At 44.3% G+C, this 25,197-nt stretch overlaps 1 protein-coding gene across 11 annotated transcripts in view; it reads left to right on the top strand.

Annotated features, from left to right (window-relative positions):
• The window catches only part of SGIP1 (SH3GL interacting endocytic adaptor 1), a 1,655,639-nt gene that overhangs the window by 1,305,924 nt on the left and 324,518 nt on the right, over nt 1–25,197 (top strand). For 4 of the 11 annotated variants that reach the window (XM_069641966.1, XM_069641964.1, XM_069641960.1 and 1 more), the window contains 4 exons: nt 10,112–10,239; nt 14,715–14,841; nt 18,358–18,411; nt 19,176–19,235. In XM_069641966.1, coding sequence (XP_069498067.1) covers nt 10,112–10,239; nt 14,715–14,841; nt 18,358–18,411; nt 19,176–19,235 — 369 coding nt within the window. The remainder of the gene's footprint in view (nt 1–10,111; nt 10,240–14,714; nt 14,842–18,357; nt 18,412–19,175; nt 19,236–25,197) is intronic. The other 7 variants (XM_069641968.1, XM_069641962.1, XM_069641961.1 and 4 more) reach the window with 3 other exon arrangements.

Raw genomic sequence — 25,197 nt, 5'->3', positions numbered from 1 at the left:
CAGTTGGGGAAGATTAACAATTGGGACTACCGATGGATCGGTTCCCAAGACCAACCGCAATGCGTGATGATCACTACATAAATTCTTAAGGACCTCAAACTCCTTAATTAGTTACCAATCCCTTACGTGGGTGTAGATGATCCTTGTGTACCCACAAAAGTTAGTGTCCCGGGCCGATCCACTCTTACACGGGGCCATTCAATGACCGAATGCACCACTCCAAAAACCACTCACAGAACTGCAATCCCCTTGCATACATTCTTTCATCCACCATTTGTGCAGGACCTACCCCATGTAGAAATTATACACCAGCGTCTGTGTTCTCTATTGGAACCCCCGCCTCTAATTTCGCATTAAAGTCCCCTCCCAAAATTCGCAATGAGGCCTGGCTCCCATTAGCGATACCATATGCTTCAATCAAATCTCTCAACGCCCCTGGACACCCTTGGTTAGCAATATGTGGGCTATTGTAAAAATTAACTAGACATAAACGGCGGCCACTGACGTGCAATAATACATTGTATGCTCAAGTTTTTGTTTTTTCTCATACTTAGAGTTAGGGCTAGAGAGGCCTTCACCAAAATTGCCAGATTAAGGCGCTACATAAATAACACATCATTATCATTATCTCCCACGTCCACCTTTCTCAGCTGAAACACAACATAGCCATCGAAACATAATGGGGAGAGTGCCCACGTCTCCTGGAGGAATATGATATCATATTCCCTCAGGGTGGCTGCTGTCTCCCTCTGAGAGAGCTTGGACGTGGCACCTGCTATATTCCAGTATAAAAATGACATAGAAGTGTGAGGGAACAACGGTTCATTTGTAAAGGTGTTTTGCCCAGATTCCCCTCCTGTTCCAAATTTATCCTTGGACCGAGCTTTCCCCCTCCCCCCCCCACCGGCAGGGGATCAATCCAATTATTCAATTTCCCCCAGGAACTTAAAACAATTTGTCAGATCCACAGTAGCCACTGGTATCGTTGGTACCATCTGGCTCCCTCGCCAGAGACCCTCCAAAGCGACATGTGGATTAGGGGTTTTAATAGTGTTCCACGGTGCGGGCAGGGGGGGCGGTTTGCGAGATAAAATGCTCCTAAGGGAAAAAAGCACTATTTTGTAGATGAAAATTACAGGACCGCCACTCAGGATTAATAGCGGTGACCACATAGTTAAGCATGGCTGGGGCAATTATAGACACCACCACACAGTCCACCTCTGCCCATTTAGGTTCCTTTCCCACCCATGAAACCCTTCTGGCCATAAGGATACCTCTAGGGTTCACCTTCATCCCTGGCAAACGCGTATTCATCCATTGTGCCGTTTTGTTGAGGTAGTAGATTCCACCTGGCCCGGGTCCAATTGAGGTCGCCCCGTAATTACTCTGACCAATGGGGCAGCCTCTGGGGGGAGGTTGAGCACTACTTGTTCACTGGTAGGACATGTGTCCTTTAATATCTTGTGTGCCCAGACGACTCTTGATCCCCTTCCAGGAGGTACCCTCCAAGAGGGAGGTGTTCTGCCGTATTGGGAACGAGATTGGTGTGGCAGAAACTGTAGGGTTGTGAGCTACAGTCCCACCCATATGTAGTTTATTGGGGATATTTTAAAGGTGAGGAACAGGGTTTTCCAGAACTGTCGCAGGTACTGCTGACCCTGTTCGTTCTACAACCAGATCGTTAACTTCCAAGATATATTTTTTAAGGCCTCTTATTAAATCGTCCATAATGCATAGGGTTGTGCTTAGAGAAGTTTTAAGAGTCCCTATTTTATCTAGGACTGGTGCAAGCTTTCTATCCAGCACCGCGTCCAGGATTTTGAAGTTACTTGATGCTGACTCCATGGAGCCATTTTAAGATACCACTAGGTAGGGATTCTGTCCTGTATCCACCGGGCTGCAGGTAGGGACAGCTACTTTCACTTCCTCAAATGCAGGACCCCCAATTGGGGTGCCCGCACCACCACCTCCCGATGTGTCCCTTTCTAGAGGAATTATTATTCAATGTGGTTTCAAGACATTGCGATGGGCTGGGGAGTGAAGAATTTGGAGAGGGTAAAGCGGGCATTCTTTTGTCACCATCTACACTTGATTGTAAGCTAGCAACTTCAAGGGCTCTTTCTGTGTGCTGGATACGCTCTTCGAGTTTTCCTGCCATTTGTTTGAGGTATTCGTTAAGAGTTGATTTGCCTGGAGAGACCTGAGCACCTTTACTTTTTATGGATTTGGGAATATTGCCACCAGGGTCTTGACCACCCAGCCCACCTAGAGAGCTGGGCTTACTATTTTTGGCTTTGTTGGGAACTAGGTGGGGGGGGGGCTTTAGCCTTACGTGTCGACATGTTTTAGTAGCACTAAGAGCAACACCTCTTAGTGTGCAAGAGTGTTTCCTAATAGCTGTCAGCCAAGGAACCCATATTGATAAAAGAATGTGAGCGGGTTACTTAAAGTGCAAATGCAAAGCAAAATGAGCAAAGATGGTTCACACGTGAAGCGATATAATAAAAGCACACATGCACCGATTAAAAAAAACCTGAAGGGGAGAGTAAAATCTAACAAGTGGGCAGAAAGGGCACAGATCAAGATAAATGTATGCCATAAGGCTAGGGTAGGAGAGGGGAGAGAGTCACTTGTAGACCCTCGCCCTATAAACCTGAAGCCATTATATAGCGGAACCAAGGGTTGAGACTAGGAAATGGAGAGTAACACAGAAGGGCCTATTAGGCCATGGTCCCACAAGTAGATGCAAAACAACTTCCTTCCAACACAGACTGTAGCAAGAAAGCACCACCTCCAGGGACTGGGACAGGGCACGTCCGACAGCTCTAGGAGCCCCCTTAGTCCGACTCTCCCTCCCTGTCCCCAGCCCCCTGGGAATAGTACACAGCAAAATATAGAAGGAGAGGCAGAGAAACGGGCAGTGAGGACAGGGCACACCTGACAGCTTGGGGAGCTGCCTTAGACCGTCGCTCCTCCCTGTCCCTCAAACTGCACGGACCGCCAAGTTCCAGTTGTCAAACGGCAAGGACACAGTATGTAGCTGTAGCAGCAGATAGGGGAGTGTCTTAACTGGCAGGCTAAACGTTCAGGGCAGGTTCCGTATTGGCACTATCTCTGTCGCTACCACTTATGAAAGACCTTAATAAAAGAGAGCTACGGCTGCTGGGCACGTAATCATGAAAGTGCCAAGAGTAAGTCAGCCCCCAACTTCGACAACATCAGTAGCTTAGCTCAGAGGAACAGAGAGGGGGTAGTTAGCATTCAGGCGTCCCGCGACCCATCACATAGCACATCAAATGGGTTAGGGCACTTACTGCCAGAGTACGCACAGGCCAAACAGCGCCAAGGTACAATATTTCCTGATAGGCCTCGGAGAATGCGGGAAGCGTGGATATGCTTACAGACCCGCAATGGTTGAGTGGGCCCAGAGTATATTAAGGACTGCACCTCACCTCTGCTCAGGTCCACATCCACGTCGGGAGCTACCGCTGCGGGGCTTTCCGGTTACCACCAGACCGCAAGCCTAACGCGGACTGTCACTGACTGCTCCGACTCACCCACGACTCCGCCACGCTCCGCTGTGAGCCCGTGGGGTGGGTGGTGGGACTCAGCCTCCTCAAGCAGCAATGGTGGAGAGACTGCCGCTGACTGCTCCGACTCACCCACGACTCCGCCACGCTCCGCCGTGAGCCTGTGGGTTGGGTGGTGGGACTCCGCCTCCTCAAGCAGCAATGGTGGAGAGACTGCCGCTGACTGCTCCGACTCACCCACGACACCCACGACTCCGCCATGAGCCTGTGGGTTGGGTGGTGGGACTCCGCCTCCTCAAGCAGCAATGGTGGAGAGACTGCCGCTGACTGCTCCGACTCACCCACGACTCTGCCACCAGATGGCTATACGATATACCAGGCCCCTGCAAGGAAGGGACCTGTAGGACGCTCCTCAGAGGGGGGGGGGGCTGTTGATAGGGGGGGTAGTCGAGATCTGCCCTCTGCGTTGATTAAACACTTGGATATTAGGGGGATGTTTTGGCTGTGATAGTAGGCTTAATTCAGAAGGGGGTATCCCAATTAGATTGCTAATTGTATGTATATATGACCCGCCTGGTACAGATAAAACCAAGGCCATCTTTGAATATATTGATAACCTAATTGTTTCTTGGGTGGTCGATCAAGACTGACAGGGTCCTTGTGGGAGGCGACTTTAATGCACGATTCGGAGAATCTACCTTGAAGATGACATATTCAAATATATTAAAACAAAACAATCTCGTTCTGAAAGAATCGAATATTAAGGGTCGTGAGTGGCTCCATTTTTTTTAACAGATTGGGAACTCATGCCCTTAAATGGGGATGTTCATAATGATATCCCTGTCAAGCCGACCTGGAATATGGGCAAGAAACAAGGTATTCTCGATTATATCTGTGGAAATGTGCATCTTCTGCAATGTCGTTACAACGCAGTATAGTGACCATTAACCTGATGATATTGTCTCTACAAGAAATTGGGGAGGTATTTAGGGAAAGGGCCTCTGGTTACCTTGAGGTCAATCAAGGTGAAAACCGTATTTATTGGACAGTAGGCAATATTAAAAAGGCATGTATGGAATTTAAAAGGTTGGTAGTGGATGGTCTAAATGACTTGACAAGGTCTAATGCGGAAGATATTGAAGCATGGATTACAGAGTTAACAAGTAGGGTGGGGGTGTCATGGCCACGGGTCCCAGAACACAAAAACCACACCATCTAGCGACTGGGGCAATGGGTCACTTGACTCACTTATGTCCCTTTGGGACTCATAAACGCAGGGGCCCTGGCTGGACTCAGTCCTGGCGCCTTTGGCGCCAGGCTCATATAGAGATGTGAGCAGGAAAACTTTATTTCAGTGCAGGAGTGCTTTTATTTTACTTCAGTGCTGGAGTACTTTCCAGGTGCTGAAAGCCTTTATTCCAGAGAACATCCCCATGTGCAGACTCATCGGGCATGGCTCCCTAGATCTGGTCTTCAGGTGCTGACTCATCGGGTGTGGCAGGGCGTGGCAGCAGGCAGCCGAGAGCTACTGGGCGTGGCCAGGAACAAGACTATATAAACCCACTGATCCCTCAAACAAAGGCTTAGCGTTACTTTGCACCTCCGTGCAACGGGACGCTCAACGTCGCATGAACCAGCTACTTACCTCATGATCCTGCAATAACAGCATCCTTACTTGGACCCTGGCTCGCATCTCACGGCAGCGCTCCATCTTCTTGGCAGATCCCGAATCGACGCTGCAGCACCTACGCTCTCTGTCCCACGAGGTCGAAGTCCTGAAATGAGAAAAGACCAGACAAGTTTAGAACTCCCAAAAACACCAACCCCAAGGTAGCAGCACATTTAAAACCCAAAGCGCACCCTAAGGCACCATTAAAGGCCACTTACCAGCTGTTGGATCATCTCAGCCCCGCTCTGCCGTACCGCCAGCTCCGCTGCTTCTACTGCTGCTACCGCCGGCACCGCTACACCACCTACAAGGGGAGAGAGCATAGAAAGGAGACATTACATACAAAGGACAGAGAACAAACTTTACAAATGCAATTACAACAGTCGGAATACAAGCAGGCAAGTGGAAACAAGGGAACCACTTACCTACAAGAGAAGTGGACTAGTCGCAGCTAGCCTGGACTTCCATGACCAGGGACCAGTGAAGGAACTCTGTTCCCTTCAACAAGCGCCCCTGCCTGAAGCGGCAGGACGGAGAGCTCATCATTCAGCAGGTGAGCCTAAAGAGTAGTGCAACCCCAGGGAAGTCACATCCAGGGAGAAGAGGTCTGGAGAAGGAGTCGGGGACCACAGGCTGCATACTCGTACGACCCCCCCTTATATTCACGCAGGAACCGCACTGCTCATCACCGCAGTTCCCCACACAGATGCAGAGGGAGGACCAGACAAGAGGAGTTTGATCCCTGGGAGGGCTGCGACCGTGCCCAAACGCCTCCCCAGGGACCAGGTGAGCGTAACAGGGGGTCAAGAGGGTAAGCCATTATCCATAACTAAGAATAAAAGGGATGTTCCATTTGATATGGAGGTGCAGCTGGCCAAACGTAAGTTACGTAGCGAGGTGCAATATTTAAAAACATGCCTGAATGTGGATTATGGTGCCTTGGCTAATGGCAAGAAAGCCAGGACCACCTACAGTAACTGGTATAAAAGGCGAAAGGCAGAAGTTATAACATCTAAATTGCAGCAGTTTCTTAATGTAATGCTAAGTCGAAATCCAAGAACTATGTGGTGTGCCTTGTCAATGGCTAAGGGTCCCAAAGATGTGAAAAAGCTCATAAATCCAATCAAGGAAAAAAACCTGCTGGAGTATATTGAAACAAAAATGTTTAGTTATGAAAACCTGGGGGCGGGGGATGGAGGGGGAGAGTAAAATGGCTTTCAAAGATCCATGGCTGTTGGATTTCAATGTAGGGCTGATAATTGACATTATCGCAAAGGCAAAAAAACTCTGGGGCGCCTGGCCCAAATTGCTTGGCCATGTCGGTCTTAAAAGCCAACCCAGATAATTGGACAGTATTCTGTTTATTTTTGAAAAGGTATGCCAGTACGGGGTGATACCACACAATCTTGGACTCGTTCTAAACTGGTCCCTATTTTTAAAGTCAGAGACCGATCACTACCGAGAATTATCGGTTACTATCTCTACTTGATTCTACAGGAAAGGCGTTTACCACCTGTGTCTTGAGACATTTGCAATTATGAGTAGATGATGATACATTATTACATCCTTTACAAACAGGGTTCCGTGCAGGGATCAGTACAAATCTAAATATTAGAATTTTGGATAAGCTGATTGCTAATGCAAATAGAAAGCAGAGTCCATCATTGTATATTGCCCACATGGATTTTAAGTCAGCATTTGAATTGGTAAATAGAGACCGACTGTGGACAAAAATGACAAAATGGGGTTGCCTGCTTTTGGCTTCTACAAGTGATTATACCGCTGCAGAACAACATGACAGCAAAAATATGCTTAGGAAACGGGAGCTTCCTATCGGGGGAAATTAAGAAACAGAGCTGTTAAACAGGCTTGCATGTTGGCCCCTTGTTTTTTTACATGCATTTGGCCGATATTCAGACATTTAGAAGCTGTCGCCAAATGGTCACCTAGATTAAATCTGGAAAAGATTACAGCAATTCTTTGAGAATGATTTAATATTATTCAGTTACACAGTAGCTGGAATTGAGGAACTGTTTGGAGAACTGGATTGTTATGCCTGGGAAAAGGAGTTGGTAATAAATCTGGAGTTAACAAATGTTATGCTAGCTTCTATTAGGAAAATTAATAGAGCAGCCATAGAAATCCCTCTGGGTCAAATTCAATATGCCTCCTCATATAAATATCTTGGATTGGAGTCGATGCATTGGGCAAGTTACGAAAACATTGTAAAGATCAAAACAGCAAAGGCGAGACTATTAACATTTCTTGTAAAGAGATTTGCTAGAGATAGGGCTTGTTTTTCTATGAAGGGGTTACTAATGTTGTATAAACAGTGGTTTTGTCTCTCCATACTGTATGGTGTGGAAGCCTTGGAAATGATAATTCTGGATTGGTTAATCCGTATTGCAGGCCATTTTCTGGCAATATGCTGGCTTTAGCGCAGTCAACCCCAATGGAGTACCTACGGTTGGAGCTTGGCTTCCAGTCTATGGTGGCAATGATATTAAGACGAAGAGGCGACTTGTTTCTCCGAATTATTACCATTAATAAGGGAAATCGGCTGACTGGTATGGTCGCATATAGATCTGTTGCATCACAGAAGGAGGATAAATATTTGCAAATGATGATAAATATGTTCCACTCTGAGTTGGCTACCTGATTTTAGTAAAAAAAAAAAAGAAAACACACTATTTGGTATTTAAGGGCTGGAACAGTGGGACTGGATTTGTAGTTATGAACATTTGTCTTTACTTCACGGTTATCCAACAATCTCCAACGTGACTCACAGATTTATAAGACCTCAGCCTTATTTGATGCTCTCCCCTGATTCCTGAGGTTCGTAGACTGAGACTGTTGATGCGTATTAATCATCTACCAGTACTTGCTATTATAGAAAAAAGATTGAAATTGCAAGAGGAGTCCAGATTCTGGAGAATTTGTAAGATCACTGACAATAAAGAAACCATTAAAAATCTCTTTACCTAATGTCCTAGGTTGGACCATCTGTATATGATTTATTTGGGGATCTGGTACATATGTATGAAGCAATCCAAGAACATGACTTCTGGACCTACTGCCTTAACACTGATTCGGTTTGGCTCCATATTCAGAGCTTTATTTGATGTCTCAAAAGCTGTGATTGTGATGAAAACTGAAAAGAAATTTTAGAGGACATTTTTTTAAAAGCTTGGAAATTTAGGTCTGAGAAATGTAAGTCAGAATAAAAATTTTAAAATTGATACGGTTTTAAAGTTTCATTATTTTAGATACTCTTAGAGTTTTATGAAGGGTTTTTAGGAACATTTTAGGTTGATTGAAAACTTGATAAATTGTTGAATTTTTGAATCTTTGGAAAAATGGTGGAACGTTTAAAAGTTTAAACATTTTGAATTGATTGTGTATACATTTAAATGTTCATATTTTATGTGCAAGGTTCTGTTTGAACTATATAACGTAATAAATAACTGGTTTTCACTTGGCTTTGCGCTTTACCATTGTTCAAAAATGCTTTATCCTCATTTTCATTCAATTTATAAAAACATCACTTTCTCTCCACTCATGTGATATTTTCATATATTGTGCATAACTTTTCTTTAGTTCAGTATTCAATAATTGTTTAAGCACTTGGCAATGTTCTCGATACTCAATAACGCCCACCTGGTCTCCAGACCCATTCACTATGTATATTCATTAGTTCAGCAACTTCCTTTGCCCTTATTAAGCCCCTGGAGCACCCCGGTCTGAGTGCTATCTCCCAGTCACTCGCCAGTATGTGGCAGCTCCTCTGGGTGCTAGCACAATCCTTGTCTGCTTTCGCCCGCTCCCCTCGTTTACATCTGGAGCTCTGCTGAGCCATGCTCACCGCTTCTGGACGGTATTGCTGCCTCCTGCAGCGTAGTGGACATTTCTGTGTCTCACAGCTCCAGCTGGGGGCGCACGACTCGGAGCTCTGTAGGGATCTTGACTCTCTCGCGGCTCTCTCCAGCCTCGGCATCCTTCCCACTCTCCTGCCGCTGCCAGCATCCTTTTCACCAGCTCCTCCTCTACAGCCTGCTTCACGGTGCCCTAGCTTCCCAGGCGGTTCCCCTCCTGCATGTGGATCACTCCTTTTTTATATGACCCTGTAGCCTCTCAAGGGGCTGCAGTTGCAAGTCATTTTCCTGATAACAATTACCTCTATCCCTGGTACATGCCTGACCTTTGAAATAGTGTTCTACAGTCCACCTCCACCTCCCCCTCCCAGTACCAAAGTGATGTTCGCAGGTAGAAGTGTGCATTACTCCTCTTTGCCTCTTCTTCATACCAGTCTTAAGGGGAACTGAATGGGATACAGTTGGAGTGTGTGACGGATGGATTTTGACAGTTTCTAAATTTAATCAGAGGGGATAAATGTGGGTCTAGTCCGTCCACATAAGGTGTTCTCCTTCTTGTTTTCTTCCTTGTCCTTCTATAGGGACAATTAATCTGAGTTTATTTTTACAGGAGTAAAGGGATGGGGTTTGACAATTAACTATCCCCATGAAAGCTTCTTGGGCGGAAGGCTAATTGTGGAATGGAAACTGTGAATACTGTGGCTCACCGAAAGACGTCCTCCCTCCATTCCCCAAATCTGTCCCCACACACCCTGCTCGCCAGGTGATCCTCCCTGCATAGCCACCCTCACCAGTTGGGATCCAAAACCGATATCCCTTCCCTGGCCACCTGAACAGGGGATTCTGGGGAGAAAGAAGCGAGAATGTTTTCAGGTTTCTCACAGCAGAAAGTGTCTTTTTGAAATTGCAGTCAAATGTTTTGTTAAATCTATTGTCAAACTAAACATCTCTAGAAGGATTTAATTTTAGCAGGAGTTTTGAATCTTGAAAGAACTGTTTTCGCTTTTCATTTACAAATGTTATTTTAATTAATTGTTTAGGCTCTTCTTCTCCTGCGCGACCAGCAACACCTTTAAGTGCCTGCAGCACTACTGCCCCTCCTCCTCCACCTCCTCGCCCCCCCTCTCGGCCAAAGTTACCTCCTGGAAAGCCCATAGTAGGCGATGTGGTAAGCCCGCTTTTAATTTGTAGTAAATGAGGTTAAATTTCCAGTACCCTATGTCACGTTGACAAAACATGGCTATGCTATATGGAAATGTATTTTAATTATATTGCTCTGTTTTTTTAGTTGGCTGTTCACAAAACAACAGTGTTCAATTTATTTGTATTGTACTAGGGTTTAGAAAGATTTTTTAAAATCTTGCTAGAATGATATATTCTCACAAGAACTGAATCATGGTAATTCCCTTTTTATCCAGTATGGTGTGCAAACATCGAAATAACATAATGTGTACAATAGATATTAATGTTAATGAATAGTACTGTTTTTCAGAATACAAACATCACGTCAGTATTTAGTGTTCTAAAATGATATCGAAGATTTCTTTTCCAAAAACAATGAATAGTCATGCCAACCTAAGGCTTAGTTGAGTACACTTCTCAAGTTGTGGTTTCTCTCTCTTTTTATGCCACTGGGTGGTACACTTACTCCCACACAGAAAATTGCCTTTTTGATGCTAAATATTTGAGCTTCACCTTATCTTTGAATGGAGATTTTCATCTCTGTATGGTTCCACACTTTGCCATGCCAGCATTGGAGTTAAAATCTACATTTTGTTATTGCATTAATATCAGGTTTGTAATTTGCTGTATGCTTGTTTTTTCAAAAACGAGCATTAAGAATTTCCTGTGTGTAAACATACAGTCAGAATTAGTTTGTGTAATCAGAAATACAGAGCAACAATGCATTTATGGCACAGAAATGCTCACAAAATGTTTTAACATTGATTTAGAGAGTGGAGGACCAGTGTCCTTAACAAGGGTGAGATGTGGATATAAGACCAGATGATGCAATGGACTTGGGAACATGAACCAGGGGCAAGGACACGATATTGGAACCGGATAGTGGAGGAAGTGCTAAGTTTTAAGATTAAGGGGTGAGGGATAAGTGCTGTGCGGTTGTCATAGAGGGTTAGGGGGCGAGTAGAACTGGTTGATGTGGCGTAAAGAAGAAAGGAGGAAAGCTAGGAGATTGGATTTAAATAGCTATAGACTAGGAGTAGTGTGGAGGGGGAGAGGAAGAGCATTCCAGAATAAGAGAGCAAGGAGAGGAAGAGAGCGGAAACGAGAGGGAGCTCAAGGGGCACGAGTGTAGGGAGTAAAACGGGCCATTGGGTATGGTGGGGCAAGTCAGCGTATAGTTTTTTCAGATGAGAATGAGTTCATACCTTGCCCTTTGTCTCATAGATAACCAGCCTAACTAACGACAGGCTGGGGAGGTAGAGGTGAAGCGGGGAATGTTGAAGAGTGAATGCACAACAAAGTTGAGGTCTTAGTCAAGAGTTGAAAAGGCATAGTTGGAAAGGCCATAGAGTAGACCTGCCCAGTAGTCAGATTGAGAGAGTACACAAGAGGAGATTAGGTGCTTAGCAATGTTGAGATGAAGTCTGGCCGCAGTAGAAGATTTGGAGATGTAAGTTGTGAGATGGATACAGGCGGAGAGGACAAGATAGCCCGTTTGGATGGGAAATGGAGAACTTCGGTAGTAGAAGTTGAGCATGAGCAAGTGACATGCCATCCAGTATTTGATGGAGGAGAGACCGAAATGTTTAACCGTAGCCCGTTTGATAAGGAGCGAAAGGAGACGATTGGAGTGTCATCAGCCAACAGTTGATAGAAGCCATAGGAGGAGACCAAGGTGCTAAGAGGAGAGAGATTAACGTGAAGAGAAGTGGACCCAGGACTGACCCATGGAGAACGCCAGCAGTAGGGGTGTGAGTGGGGGGGTAAGGCTGTTCCAGGATAAAGTGTCTATAAAGCAACCCAAGCGAGAGCCTTGTCCCTGATGCCTAGGATAGATAGTGTTGAGAGAAGGTCAGAATGGTTGACGGTATCGAAGGCAGCAGAGAGGTCGAGAAGAATAAGAATAGATGTTCTGTTAGCATGACAAGCGGAAGAGATGTAGTTGCTGACATTGAGGAAAGCGGACTCTATAGCCGTCAGGACAGTTTGGCTCTAACTCAGTTTTTTTAATACGGATGACAGAAAAATGGTAGGATGATGGAAAAGTGGCATTGTCAAGAGAGGAGTTGAAGAGGGAAGTATGATATGGAGCAACACTGGGAGCTGGGAGTTTCACTATGTGTGGGGATAGAGGGCTGGTGGGTGCACATGAAGGGTTAGTCCAGAGTGGAAGGTCAAGAATCTTCGGATTAGTGGGGCAAAGGAAGACATTGTTACAGGAGAAGAGGGTAAAGATGTTGGAGAAAAGTGAGCAGGTGAGGGGGATAGAAGATAATTTGCAAGGGTATTTTGAATGTTGGAAATTTTTGAAGTAGAGGGCTAGATCATTAGCAGAAAGAGTAGAGGAGACGGAAGAAGGTTTAGGAGGTGAGATTTTTGGAGGTGATCTAGATTGAGAGGATTGAGATGAAATGAGAGAGAGATGGGCGTCACGTTTGGCAAGAACAGTGTAGTAGTTTTGAAGAGCAGTTGGGTACAGTTGGAGATCCAAGGAGTGTCTATTGCAAAGTGCAAAGGTTTTTACCCATTGTTTTCACGCCCTTGATGGTAGGGGTTATCCGAGGCCGTGGAGTGGAGGGTTTAGGAGTGAATGTAGCAAGAAGGAAGTGTTAAGAGCAGCGTTAGTTAGTGAAAGCTTTCAGTGGATGGAGCAGTGAATTTTGCATCTGAGGGGAGAGAGTGTTGTAGGTCCGAGAGGTAGATGGGGAGGAGGAGGGAAAAGTACGCTTGGTAATGGAAGTGGTAGATGAAGTAAGAGCAGAGATTGAGGCAAATACGATGGACTGATTAGAGCGAGATGGAGAGAGTTGGGATTAGATGAGAATTCGGTCAAGGGAGTTACCTTTTGAATGGGTGGGCTGAGAGTGGGCAGAAGAGAGCAAGTGGTTAAGGGGAAGAGCGCTAAAGTCAGTGGATAGAGGAGTGGAGAGAGACGGGAGGTTACAAGTCACCATTGACAATGAGGTGATGATGGGGAGTCAATTAGTTGGGAGAGGTGGTCAATAAATTGACTAGCAGGTCCAGATGGCCGATGGAGAGAGATGATGTGAATGACGTAGGGCACAGTTATTGTGGAGATAGTGTATTCAAAAGATGGAGAAATGGGGAGTCAGAGAGATAGGAAATTTTGGAAGATGCCTACACCACCACCCCTACCAGTTAGGTGGGGAGAGAGGGTAAAGGTGTAGACAGGGTCGTGAAGGGTAGCAAGCGTTGCAGAGTCTGTGGAATAAATTCAGGGTTCTTTAAGGGTAATGAGGTCAAGAAAGGGCAAATGGGTAAAGAAGGGAGTCTGAGGTACAGACAGATTGTGCATTCCAAAGAGCAATATGAGGAGAGTGAGATGTAGAAGCATACTGATGTTGAGTCTGTGAAGTAAAGGTGCGCTGGGTGTATATGCATGAAGAGGAAGTGATGAAAGTTGGGGTTGGAGGTTTTGTGAATAGAGTAGGTGAGCGAGAAGAGGGGTGGCGTTGAGCAAAGATTATGATGGGGATAGGAAGAGAGTTCAAATGGTTTTGAGCAGAGGAGAATGAAGTAGAAGGGGAAAGGAAGAGAGAGCAGTGCATGGTGAGGGCGGGGCTTAGCAAAGATGTAATTGGTGCTCCTAAGCAAATAGGACACAGAAAAGCAATCGCTCAAAGGCAAAGAGGCTGTAGGCTGGCCCTTTGCTGGTGGCCCTTGACTGGGTTGCCCGGTGCTGAGTTGGTCCAAGGCAAGGAGTAAAGTACTGGAGGTGGCGAGTAGCATGGCTGGAAGGGGAGGAGGGCAAGATGGAGTCACGACCCAGGCACCCTGTTAGTCTGTTGATGGTGGTGCAAGTGGCTCAGGGGAGCGGGCTGGATGGAGTATGCTGCGCTTAGATACCCAGTGGAATCTGGTGGGGGAACCTGGCTGTTTCTGCAGCCACCTTTGCAGACAACCTTCGGCAGGTAGAATGAGTGCCTCCGGTGCTGTTGGGATGAGCCAAGTGTTGCTCTCAGCTCGGTTGAAGTACCTTTTGGAGGAGGAAATGCCTTTTAAAAGAAAAGATTGAGATTCCTGATAGTTTTCGTTGTAGAGCGTGGATCATTCCACAACTTCCTATGGATAGAAGCACCCTGAAAATCTTGCAACTGAATGAGAATTTTTTCAAAATAGTTTATTCTGTAGTATTTATTGATTTCTTCTTAGTGAAAACCCATGCAATTTATATTTTACAGATGCTGGTGTGAATTGGTGATTATTGTGTGCGCTCCATAGACCTTTTGCTAAGATAATCATGAAGTCTTGAATACTGGGGTTGACTAGGACTCTTAGCAGAGTTAAGGATGACAAAGAAAACTAGCACTTTTTTTCTTCCAGGTGTTATTGATGCTTTTATTTAAGACACAGAACTTACTTTGCAAAAATACTTGGTGATTGTCTCCTGCTTGAACTCCTTTTTTGTTCATCGTAAATTTGTTTTTCATTTCTTTACAGCCAAGGCCTTTTAGTCCTCCTATTCACTCAGCCAGTCCGCCTCCTGTAGCACCTTTAGCTCGTGCTGAAAGCACCTCTTCTATCTCCTCAACCAATTCACTCAGTGCAGCAACAACGCCCACAGTTGGTAAACATCTGTTTTTGTTTTGAACTGTTTTCAAATTGTAAGACGGGCTATTGTTTTGAGGAATATTCTGAAATTGTTGGTCTAGGATAATTGTTGAACGAAATTGGAGCTTGTTTGAGGCAATTGTTGAACTTTGCGTATGCACTCTCGGCTTCCACCAAATTGAAGTATAAATGTCAAAAAGGCCTTCATGCCTAAATATAGATGTATACAAGTCGTTTGATCTTTCAATCAGCCATACCTACTTTTTAATTCATATACATTTCAAAAAAAGAATGCACACACCATGTAGAGGGGCCTGATATTTAGAAGTTGAGGGGAGTACAAGGGAGGAGATTCCCCTAATGTTATGGGTGCAAATAAAACCCTACAATATAGTGAATGTTTTGAAGAGACCAATTGCATTGACTCAAGTTTAATATATGAACATATTTAGATACGTTAATAGGATAAAACTTCCACTGTAAACAGTTGGAGCAAAATAATGGCAGATAACTTGTTATACATTGACATAAATATGCTAGCATTTCAAAATTCTACCCAAAATAGTCTTACCTACATTAAAACACATCATTTAAAACAATAGGAATGCACATTCTTCGATTGAGCAACCATTGTGCTTGGTATCATTTTATGCAATAGGTGTATATTTCTTTGACAGAGTATTTGCGTTAGTGTGCAATAAATGTAGCAACCCAATTCACCGAGCATTTTGGTAGCCACAAACTTATTTGAGGAAGTGAATGGTGCCTGCTGCAAATTGTGCCCAATTCAACTAAAATTTGAAAAGTGCCACCTGCAACAAGACCAAACAATGGGTCTCTCAGGATTGGCAAGTGGCCCGAGACTATAACTTCTTAGTCTGCCAAGAAGATGAGTGAGGATGCAACTGTCCTACAATACAAATAGTAAAATGTTGTGGTACATAAAACAAAGAATCGCAGTTATGACAACTGGCTCTTTAGCAAAATGTATTGTCTACATAGAATATGTTCACAGCAAACATTTGTTTGAGACAGTTTGGTTTGACAGAATAAGTTTCATGTTTGAATTGATTGATTTTTTTGGGCATGGTGATAGAGATGCAGTAGATGACATACATGTTGTACAGATTTGAGCATGCTAAACAGTCACGCTCTACCAACTAAAAAGAAACCCAGTTCAGTTTTTACTATTGTATTGTTTGGAATGTTTGCCACAACTGACAAACTGATTTTGTATTTATGATAAGAGATTGTAAGTTAGACTTAGTCCTTAATCAAGCCATACATATTGCTCACTTGCATAAGACATACATTTATTTTTACAAATATTTGTGCAGTTTCATGATTTAATCCTAGAAATTGTCTTCATTCAGTTTAGATTTGATTTATATTGTACTCATTCCCTATTTTCTCAATGCATTTTTTCCTTTTACTATTGTTATTATTGTGCCTTGCATCAAATTGAAGTGCACATTTAGCCAATGAATTCAAGCAGCATAATATTATGCCATTTCATTATTGTTTGGTGAATATATCCTAAATATTCGTGGTTCTCATTGTGTGGTGGTCCTTATTATTGGTGCTAAGAGGATGAGATGGTTGTTGAGAATTACCACGTTTCAACAAAATGATCTATATCAATTAGTATTTTTTGTTTTTGTTTGCATTAGTCTTCAGCCCATAAATAGATGTGGCATAGAACTAGCACAAACCACCAAATATATTTTTTACCAAATGGTACTCCACTATGATGAAACCCATTCTGCAAAAATTGAGATATGGGCTTCAGAGAAACAATTGGCTTAAATGTGTTCACTGTTCTGCTTTTATAATTCGTTGGCTATGAGGTATGAGCTATGAGATGCAGATGGAACAGTTAGTGGGTTGGTTGAGATGTCTTACAGTAGATAAAGGATGCAAAGGGAATAAGAACATTATAAAACTAAACTTGATGGACCTGGTCAGACTGGAGGCATTTTGGGTTGGAGTTTGGCATGTTCCAAGGTTCAATAGTCTACCATGAGTCAACATAAGCAGCTGGTGTGAGCAATGATGGATGCAGAGCTTAGGTTCTCCAGCTCCCATAAAACAAATATTCAAACAGTTAATAAGGGATGGAAAAAATGTGACTGCCTGCTGGGCTTCGGCATTTTTAGAGATTGAATAGGTTATTACTAATTTGTCATGAGATTTGTTAATGAAAGTGAGTTTTAATAGGGTCTTTGATTCAAAATATGCAATAAAATGATCTGAAAAGAAAAGGGGTTAACTGGAGGGCGGTACACCAAAGCTTACTGGCAAAAATAGAAAGTAGTTGGTTATATTAAGTGATGTTTGATGGGGGAGATAGAACTTGGAAGGTTGTGCCGAAGGGTTGATGGTCGATGGGTTGTTTGCATGATGAGAGGTCTGTGACTAAGAAGAACGAAGAAAGATTCCAGGGCAGAAAGGATTTGAGGGAGAGAATGGGAGAGTGTTTGAAAAACATAGTGAAAAGAATGAGGCAGAGAACAAATATTTAAAACACTTAGTTAGAAATCATGAACAAAATGGGACTTCGTTAAGTCACATAGGATTTATTAAGCACCAAAGGTTTTGTTCATTGTATCTTCTGAGGTGCCATCGATTCATTAGAGCCTTATTGTGTGAGATTAAGAACGTCTAGAAGTAGAATAGTAATCACTTCAGAATTATCCATTTTTCTCTAGCTTTAATTATGTAAAGTTCCCAACTTGCCTACAAGTTCGGAATGCAAGCGAACAATATTGCCCACAAGTTCTGAATGCAAGAGTACAATATTATGGCTACATGGTATTCAAATAATGACCCCCTAAGCAGTTGTGGAAGTCGAGGCATTTTTTCGGTTAAATCCATACTTGCTCTTATAACCCTTAAATCTGCACTAATTTAGTTAAGGTAACGTTTCTTGAATTCAAACAAAGCAGATTCCAATCTCCACTTGTATTCAAGGTGGTGTACGCTGGCCGTGTATGTGTAACACATTTGCATTTCCTAACTGAATTTTTTGAGTTTTCAAGAGACGTAATTCCACATTTTAATTGTTTTCCAATTCTAGGGTACTTTTTTTTTTTTTTGCAGAGAGGTTGAGTTTCTGTAGAAGGATAAAGCTCTCTTCAAGACGCATTTGCTGAATCATTGACAATGTTGATGTGTGGAATAATTTCTTCAGATTATTTTACTAACACGTGTAGGTCATAAAAGCTTAGCAGGCATTACATAGAACAAGATCATGCTCTAGACTGGTCCTAGGGGACCAAACATGGGGAGAAGGAACATGCTGCATATTTCTCACTAAACAACTTCCACTTCTTTCCTTTATATTAGTTGTCTGTCTTTTATGTGCATTTACTTATGTTTTAAATCGGTGTTTATTTTAGTTTCTAGTTATAATATTCTTGTTTCTTTACTTTGAGTACATTTTGTTGTCTGGCTGATCCCTTTTGCCTTAATTTGTGGAATTTATATTCTTTTTTTTTATTTTTTCACATACTTTTGTTCACAATGTCCGAAGACGATTATATTGACAAACTGCCCACGTTTGAAAGGCGTTGTGAAAAACCTGCAGGTATTGTACCAACCTACAGGTTTCCAGAAATTTGGAGTAACCCATCCAAGCTTTCTATATACTGATTTCCTAAATGCACTCTGATTCAATATTTGCCATTTATTCTACGCATTAAAACATTTGCATGCTCGTTACTGAATAATGGGAAATATTGCACAACAAAGCAGCAAGTTGCATGACAGTTTCTCAGGCTTTTGTAGGGGGTGAAACAACTTGGTGGCCTGAGGGCACCAGTTCCTATTTCAGCATGTAATTTATCAATGCCATGGAAGTGGTACACCTGGTATTTGTCTGAAAATATTAGCCTTCGAGCATGGTTTAAAGTCCATTCCTCACTTCCATTCTAGAATACATACAACTCAAAAATAAAACTGTTTATACTGCTTTCTGCAATCAATCAGATTAGCATTCTGCTCGATAATTAAAGTGCATCTTGAAAGTGTAGTGCAGTTTTATAGGACAGAGCGAGGACCAATCGGCACCACCCTTGCCAAATAGTGTTTAATGCATAGGGCAGTAACGTGCTGAGCATTTTTCTTGAAACCAATCTACCGCTGTGCTTTACATGCCCTGCTTTGCTTTCTGTGGTGTGGATCAAGAGCAGGTGTCGAGCATTCCATCCCTTTAATCCATCTCCTTAATAGTTTGTCGTGCCTTTCCCTACCCCCCCACTAAGATCAATAGCTGCTCTGTGTCTCACACTGTGTCCTTCTTTCTCCCTCTCCTTAACCTTTCCCATCCCGCTTCAACTCCTGGCCACACAGAGAATGAACAGCCTTCCCTCGTTTGGTTTGACAGAGGAAAGTTTTATTTGACTTTTGAAGGTAAGTAGTACATGGTATACCGGACTATGCGCTACCCCCTACTTCTTTTCCCACTAGTCTGTGTTCAGCCTTGTCTTTCCTTCAAGTAACCCATGCTATGAACATTATATGGCTACTTAGGTGCCAGGATGTTGGACTCATTTTGATTCGATTTGAATACTTTTGGCTACATTCACCTGAAATACACGAAAGAAAAATATTAAGTGCACTTTGTTAGTTCTCATTTATGAAAGCAGTCTTTCACAGCATGTTAATTTATAATAATTCAGTTGTCAGAAGGGAAAACACAATCATTGCTATAGGACTTGTCTGTGTCAGTTAGGTTTTCATTTAACACTTGCTCATACACCTGTTAATATTAATGTAATTGTATTTTTGTTTCTGTGTGCAGATATGTAAATATATATTTAGATATATATTTGCATTGAAACCATTAAGCATGCGCATTATTTAATGTTGCCAATGTTTCGATGTTGTCAAATTATGCTTTTCCTTCTACATTAGCAGAAGATCAAATTAGTCTTACTCGAAATATCTTTGACCTGCTTGTGAGGCTCACTACACTGGCCTAGAACGCCTAAAAAAGCTACATTATGTCTAGAATCAAACTGCATGGATTGTAATGGGACGATTAGTTTGTTTGCGAAACTAGTGTAACATATAAGGGCTTGATTCGTTCGCAAATGCAAAACCCTGGTTAGCAGTGTGGTCTGAAATGTTCCCATTGCGAACTCTCGCACGGGAATTCCTCTGTGATTTCTGACCACTCTTGCAGTTACACAGCATTGAGTTGATTCCAACTCCTATAGGCATATGATAACGCACTTAGCACGGTATGATGTGCAATCCAGATAGTTAGTTTTAAAATTAAGCACCAGCTGTTGTGGTCTGTGTTCACCATGTTGAGCATAGATTTCAAACCTGCAGTTGTAGCTTAACAATTCCTTCTTCTATATTTGCTGGGTTGACCAGTAGTTAAACAATAAGTCGGTGAACATATACCAATTTTTTTATGGTCACATTGATATTTTAATGTTCATTTTGTTTTTCTGTTTGCCAAAATGGGAACCCCCTCCCAGTCCCCACCATTTTTAGTTTTGGCTATTAGGTGGTGCTGAAAGAGCTACCTTTCAAGCCAAAACTCTTGTCATTAAAATAGGATCTTTAACATAAGAGCTTGAGTTGGGGGCTTTGGATGCAGGTTTGTAATGCTTTTCAATGCCGGTTGACATGAGGATGGATATTATGTAGTTTGTCTGTTTCCCACCCTTTTAACGCTCATTGCTAAGTAAAATCTATAGGATTTGCCTCCCATTACCACCCATTTTCCCTCCAATCACACCTCTTTTTGCACTCTGGCTCCATTTTCTACTCTATGCTGAATTTGTCAACCATTTTTCCTTCTAAAATGGTGGATGCCATGTGTTAAAGTTATTTCACTTGATTGATGATTGAAAAAATATTTACTGCAGCTTTAAAGTCATGTAGCATATTTGAATGTTTTTTTGTATTAAAAATAAATATGTGACTGTTTTTCTATAATGTCCCTAAAATGGCCATTTAATTGCGTGATTGTGTGGGTGTCTAGTGTTGTCCATGTAAGCAGTACCTGATTGGCTGTGCAGTATGTTGTGATGTCAGTTGGGTGTGATTGGCTGTAGATGTGTTACCGCCCCTCCCCAAGCAGCTTTTTTCTTTCAGTATTTGAATAGGTGTAAGGCTGTGCCTGGTCCCTGTGCACACTTTCCCTGCTTGTGCCCACCGCCCACCCGCCCCTCCTCTCAGAACTCGTTTGATGCAGTCTGGTAAAATGTGCACTGCTACTAGCATTAATAAGACTACTGGGAACAAGAGCAACTTCTGATGTCTATGGTTTTAGCCTGGTATGTGTTAACGCCTCCATTCAGAGGCTGCAGGTTGCTGGGGATCTCCCCACTACTCTGGGACAACTGGTTGGTGCCACAGTTGTTAACCGGCAGTCCACTTTACTCATCGGCACTGGGCGTTAAATGAATTGAATGAGATTTCCGATTTCCTTCCTTGGTGCATTTTATTATTCCTTGGTACGCTGTGCCATTCCAGAGCCATCGCATTGGTGCACAGTTTATTGTGCGCAGCTTTACTTACTGAGATGCTAAAACGAATCATAGGAGGGGGACTTTCTCTAATGGACAACAATCTCACTTTAGACCCACAATTGAACGCTCTACTCAAGAAATGCTTCTTTCTCCTATGAGCGGCAAAAAGGATCCTACCGTTCCCGTCATTCCCCAACAAAACACTTACCATCATCGCTCTGGTCATGTCCAGACTAGATTATGCCAACAGCCTATACCTAGGTATGCCTGAACGACTTCTAAAACAAAAACTGAAACGCATACAAAATGCAGCAGCCAGACTCCTTCTCAAACTACCCCGAAGAGAACACATCACACCCGTTCTAAAAATACTGCACTGGCTACCAATAAAATAATGAATACAATTCAAATCAATGTGCATCACGCACAGAGGAATACACAACCAAGGTGCAGAATTTCTGAGAGATAAATTACGCCTACACCAGCCGACAAGAATACAGAGATAAAGCGACATCCGCCTGGAACTGAAACCCTACAACAGAAGAAAGCTGGGTGGATCCTCCTTCTCTCACCAAGCGCGGAAAACCTGGAATGACCTTCCAAAGGATATACGGAATACAAGAAACCACCTCGTATTCAGGACAAAACATGAACGCCTACACCGCTAAAACAAGGATGAACGAAGTTATCGACCCCCGCTCCAAGCGACAGAACAGAATCCAAGGAGCGTACTCCACGAATACATAAAACATAATGAGAGATAGTGACTAGATGAGGACACTAAAGACTGAACACACAGACAGAGCTAGACGGTAGCACTCGGATGACTCATCCATAGCATCCCGACCTGTACCACACCCGAAGTGCCAGCTGACTAAGTCACAGATTTTTTTTTTTAAATATATTTTTATTTTATTTTTTAAGGTCAAACACACTGCAACTGTTTCAAAACATAGAAAGCATCATATTTCAACACATTTTCAAACTCCCCAACTCCCTCCTCCCCCTTTAAACTAGAGCCAGTTCTCACATATCATTTACGGGAACATCACTGGGTGGCACACTACCTAGACTGCCATCAACCGGGTCCTCTGTTTCGTTGTCACCCTGGTGAGGGTTTGCCAACAAGGCCACCAATTGCCGCCAGGCCAGCAAGGGCCCTACTTCTTCTTCGGCCCTCCTGGTGACCGCTTCAAACCAGACTATGGATTCAGCTTCCGCCCATCTCAAGAGGTCTGTCCACCACAACTTCACCCTAGGTCTATGGGCCGCCTTCCAGCCCATGGCGATCCTACGTTTGGCCAAGACATAGGCCAGGTCCTTCATCTTGCTTATGTGTTTCAAATGCCGGGGTCTAGGGAATAGTCCAAGCAAGCATGACCAGGCCGATTCCACATCCAGCACCACCCCCCCGCCAGCCAGTTTCGTCTTGACCTCGTTCCAAAATCTATGCACCTCCGGGCAAGCCCAAAACATGTGCAGCAGTCCCGCGTTCACCTCCCCACACCTGGGGCATTGCTGTATAGCTGATCCCCCAAACTTTGCAATCTTCCCGGGGGTTAAATAAGCCCTGTAGGTAACATACAATTGAAGCTGTTGGAATCTCGCGTTACGGGACACCTTTTTATGGTATTTCTGGGCCCGTTCCCACTGCCCATCCATCATGGGTCCTCCCACCTCCTCCTCCCAATCTTGTCTCAATTGGAGCAACTCCTTCCCTGCCCTTGTCCGCAGGAGCTCATATATCCTCGATATTTCGTGCCCGCCCTCCGATACATCATACATGGTTTCCAGGGAGGCATCTGGATCCTCCGCGAGCACTGTCTCCGGCCATCTTTCTCTAGTCTTTTTCACCAGCCTAGTGTAGGTTATATATTGGCCACCATGTACTCCCGTCTCTTCCTGCAGCCGCTGAAAGTCCACCGCCTCCCCTTCCTGCCATATGTCCCCGAGGGTGGCTAGGCCTACCTGTTCCCAGTATCTGCGGACCGATTCAAGTAGTTGGGAGTCGCTACCACACAGAGCCGCCAAACGGGCCTGCTGGGAGTATGGTTCCGAGTACCCCCCAATCTTCCATGTCCTGTGCCAGATCTCCCAGCCCAACCTCAGTAACCGCCCCTTGCCCACCAGTTGATCTCTGCCCAACCACACCACTTCCATCAGAAAGTATGGGGCTGTATCTTCGCGCAGGAGCCTGGCTTCCGCCGAATCTTCAGTCGAGAGCCACCTGGCCACGTACTGCAGCTGCCCCGCCAGGTAATAGAGTTCGAAGTTAGGCAGGCCTATCCCCCCCCCTGTCGCACGGGTTCTGGAGCTTCCACAGAGCCACCCTATTCCTAGAGCTGCCCCACACAAAACCCCTACACACGCTGTGAAGTTTCGCGAATAGGCTTCTGGGTATCAGAAACGGGACGTTTGTAAAAAAGTGCAAGAGTCTAGGCAGGACCACCATCTTGAGCAAGGCCGCCCTCCCCATCATGGTCAGGGGCAGTCTGGACCAAAACACCATACTGTTCTTAATCCCCTCTATCGCCTTTTCCGTGTTGTGCTTGTGTTCTGTCTCGATCTTGTGGTAAATGTTTATTCCCAGATACCTAAATGTTACGGGCTGCCATGGTATTGGCAGAACAGGCAGCCTCTGCACCGGGACATTCCTATATCTACCCAAAGGGAACAGGCTGGACTTTCCAGGGTTCACCGATATACCGGAGAGGATGGCGTACCGTTCTATCACCTCTAGGATGTACTGTAGGTTTTCTTCTGGGTAGCGTAAATAAAGGAGCATATCATCCGCATATAATATCAAATGCTCTCCACTGGCCGTGTTTATGCCCACCTCCCCATATTGTTGACGCAGGCATATTGCCAGCGGCTCCAATGCCAGTATATATATATAGCATAGGTGACCAGGGACACCCCTGTCTGGTCCCCCTGCCCAGTTGCCAAGAATCTGAGACCGTGGACCCTGTCCTGACCCTCGCCATCAGGGTGCTGTAAAACAACTGTAACCATCTGAGGTATCCGGGTCCCACTCCATATCCCTTCAGGACCGCTTTCAGCCAGGGCCATCGTACCGAGTCGAAGGCCTTGACCGCGTCTAACGACACTATAGCCAGCTCGCCCGTGTCCTCCTCAGTTTGGTCTATGACATGGTGTAGCCTCCGGTGGTTATCAGTGATGTTCCTGCCTGGAACATATCCCGTCTGATCTGGGTGTATCAGTTTCTTAATCACCCTCTTCAGTCTATTAGCCAGCACCGCCGTGAGTATTTTGCTGTCCTGGTTGAGCATGGACAACGGTCTGTAAGACCCGCGCTCCACGGCCGGCTTGCCTGGTTTCAAGAGTGGGATGATTACAGCCTCACGGAGGGACAACGGGAGTTCTCCCTTCTCATAGGCCTAGTTGAAAGTGGCAAGCAGTGGCTGGAGCAACTCTTGCTGGTATGTTTTGTAGAACTCGCTGGGCAGCCCATCCGAACCCGGCGCCTTGCAAGTGGGCAAGTTCCGAATCACTACCTCCAGCTCATCCGAGGTGACGGGTGCGTCCAACTCAGAGCGTTCTAGATCATCTAAGGTGGGCAGCTCAATGTCCCCCAATGTGTCTAGTATGTCTTGGCCCATATCCTCCCCCGTGTCCTCATACAAATGTCTGTAAATCTTAAGGAATTCCTCATTTACCTCTTTCTGGGTGTTGCATATGCTACCTCCTTCGCCCTGAATCTCACTAATCACCGAGCGGGGGGTCTCACTCTTGTACAGCCAAGCCAGCTATCTGCCCGGCTTATCGCCCCCTGTGTGTATCCGCTCCATATATTTCCTGTAGCTGAGTCTGCACAGTCTATCCCAGAGTGCACTGCAGGACAACTGTAGCTCCTCTACTTTGGT

The sequence above is a fragment of the Ambystoma mexicanum genome, chromosome 1q (genome assembly GCF_040938575.1).
Source record: "Ambystoma mexicanum isolate Mex_15411 chromosome 1q, UKY_AmexF1_1, whole genome shotgun sequence".
Classification (NCBI taxonomy): domain Eukaryota; kingdom Metazoa; phylum Chordata; class Amphibia; order Caudata; family Ambystomatidae; genus Ambystoma; species Ambystoma mexicanum.
Note: the sequence above shows the minus strand (reverse complement) of the source record. Positions and strands in the feature narration are given on the sequence as shown.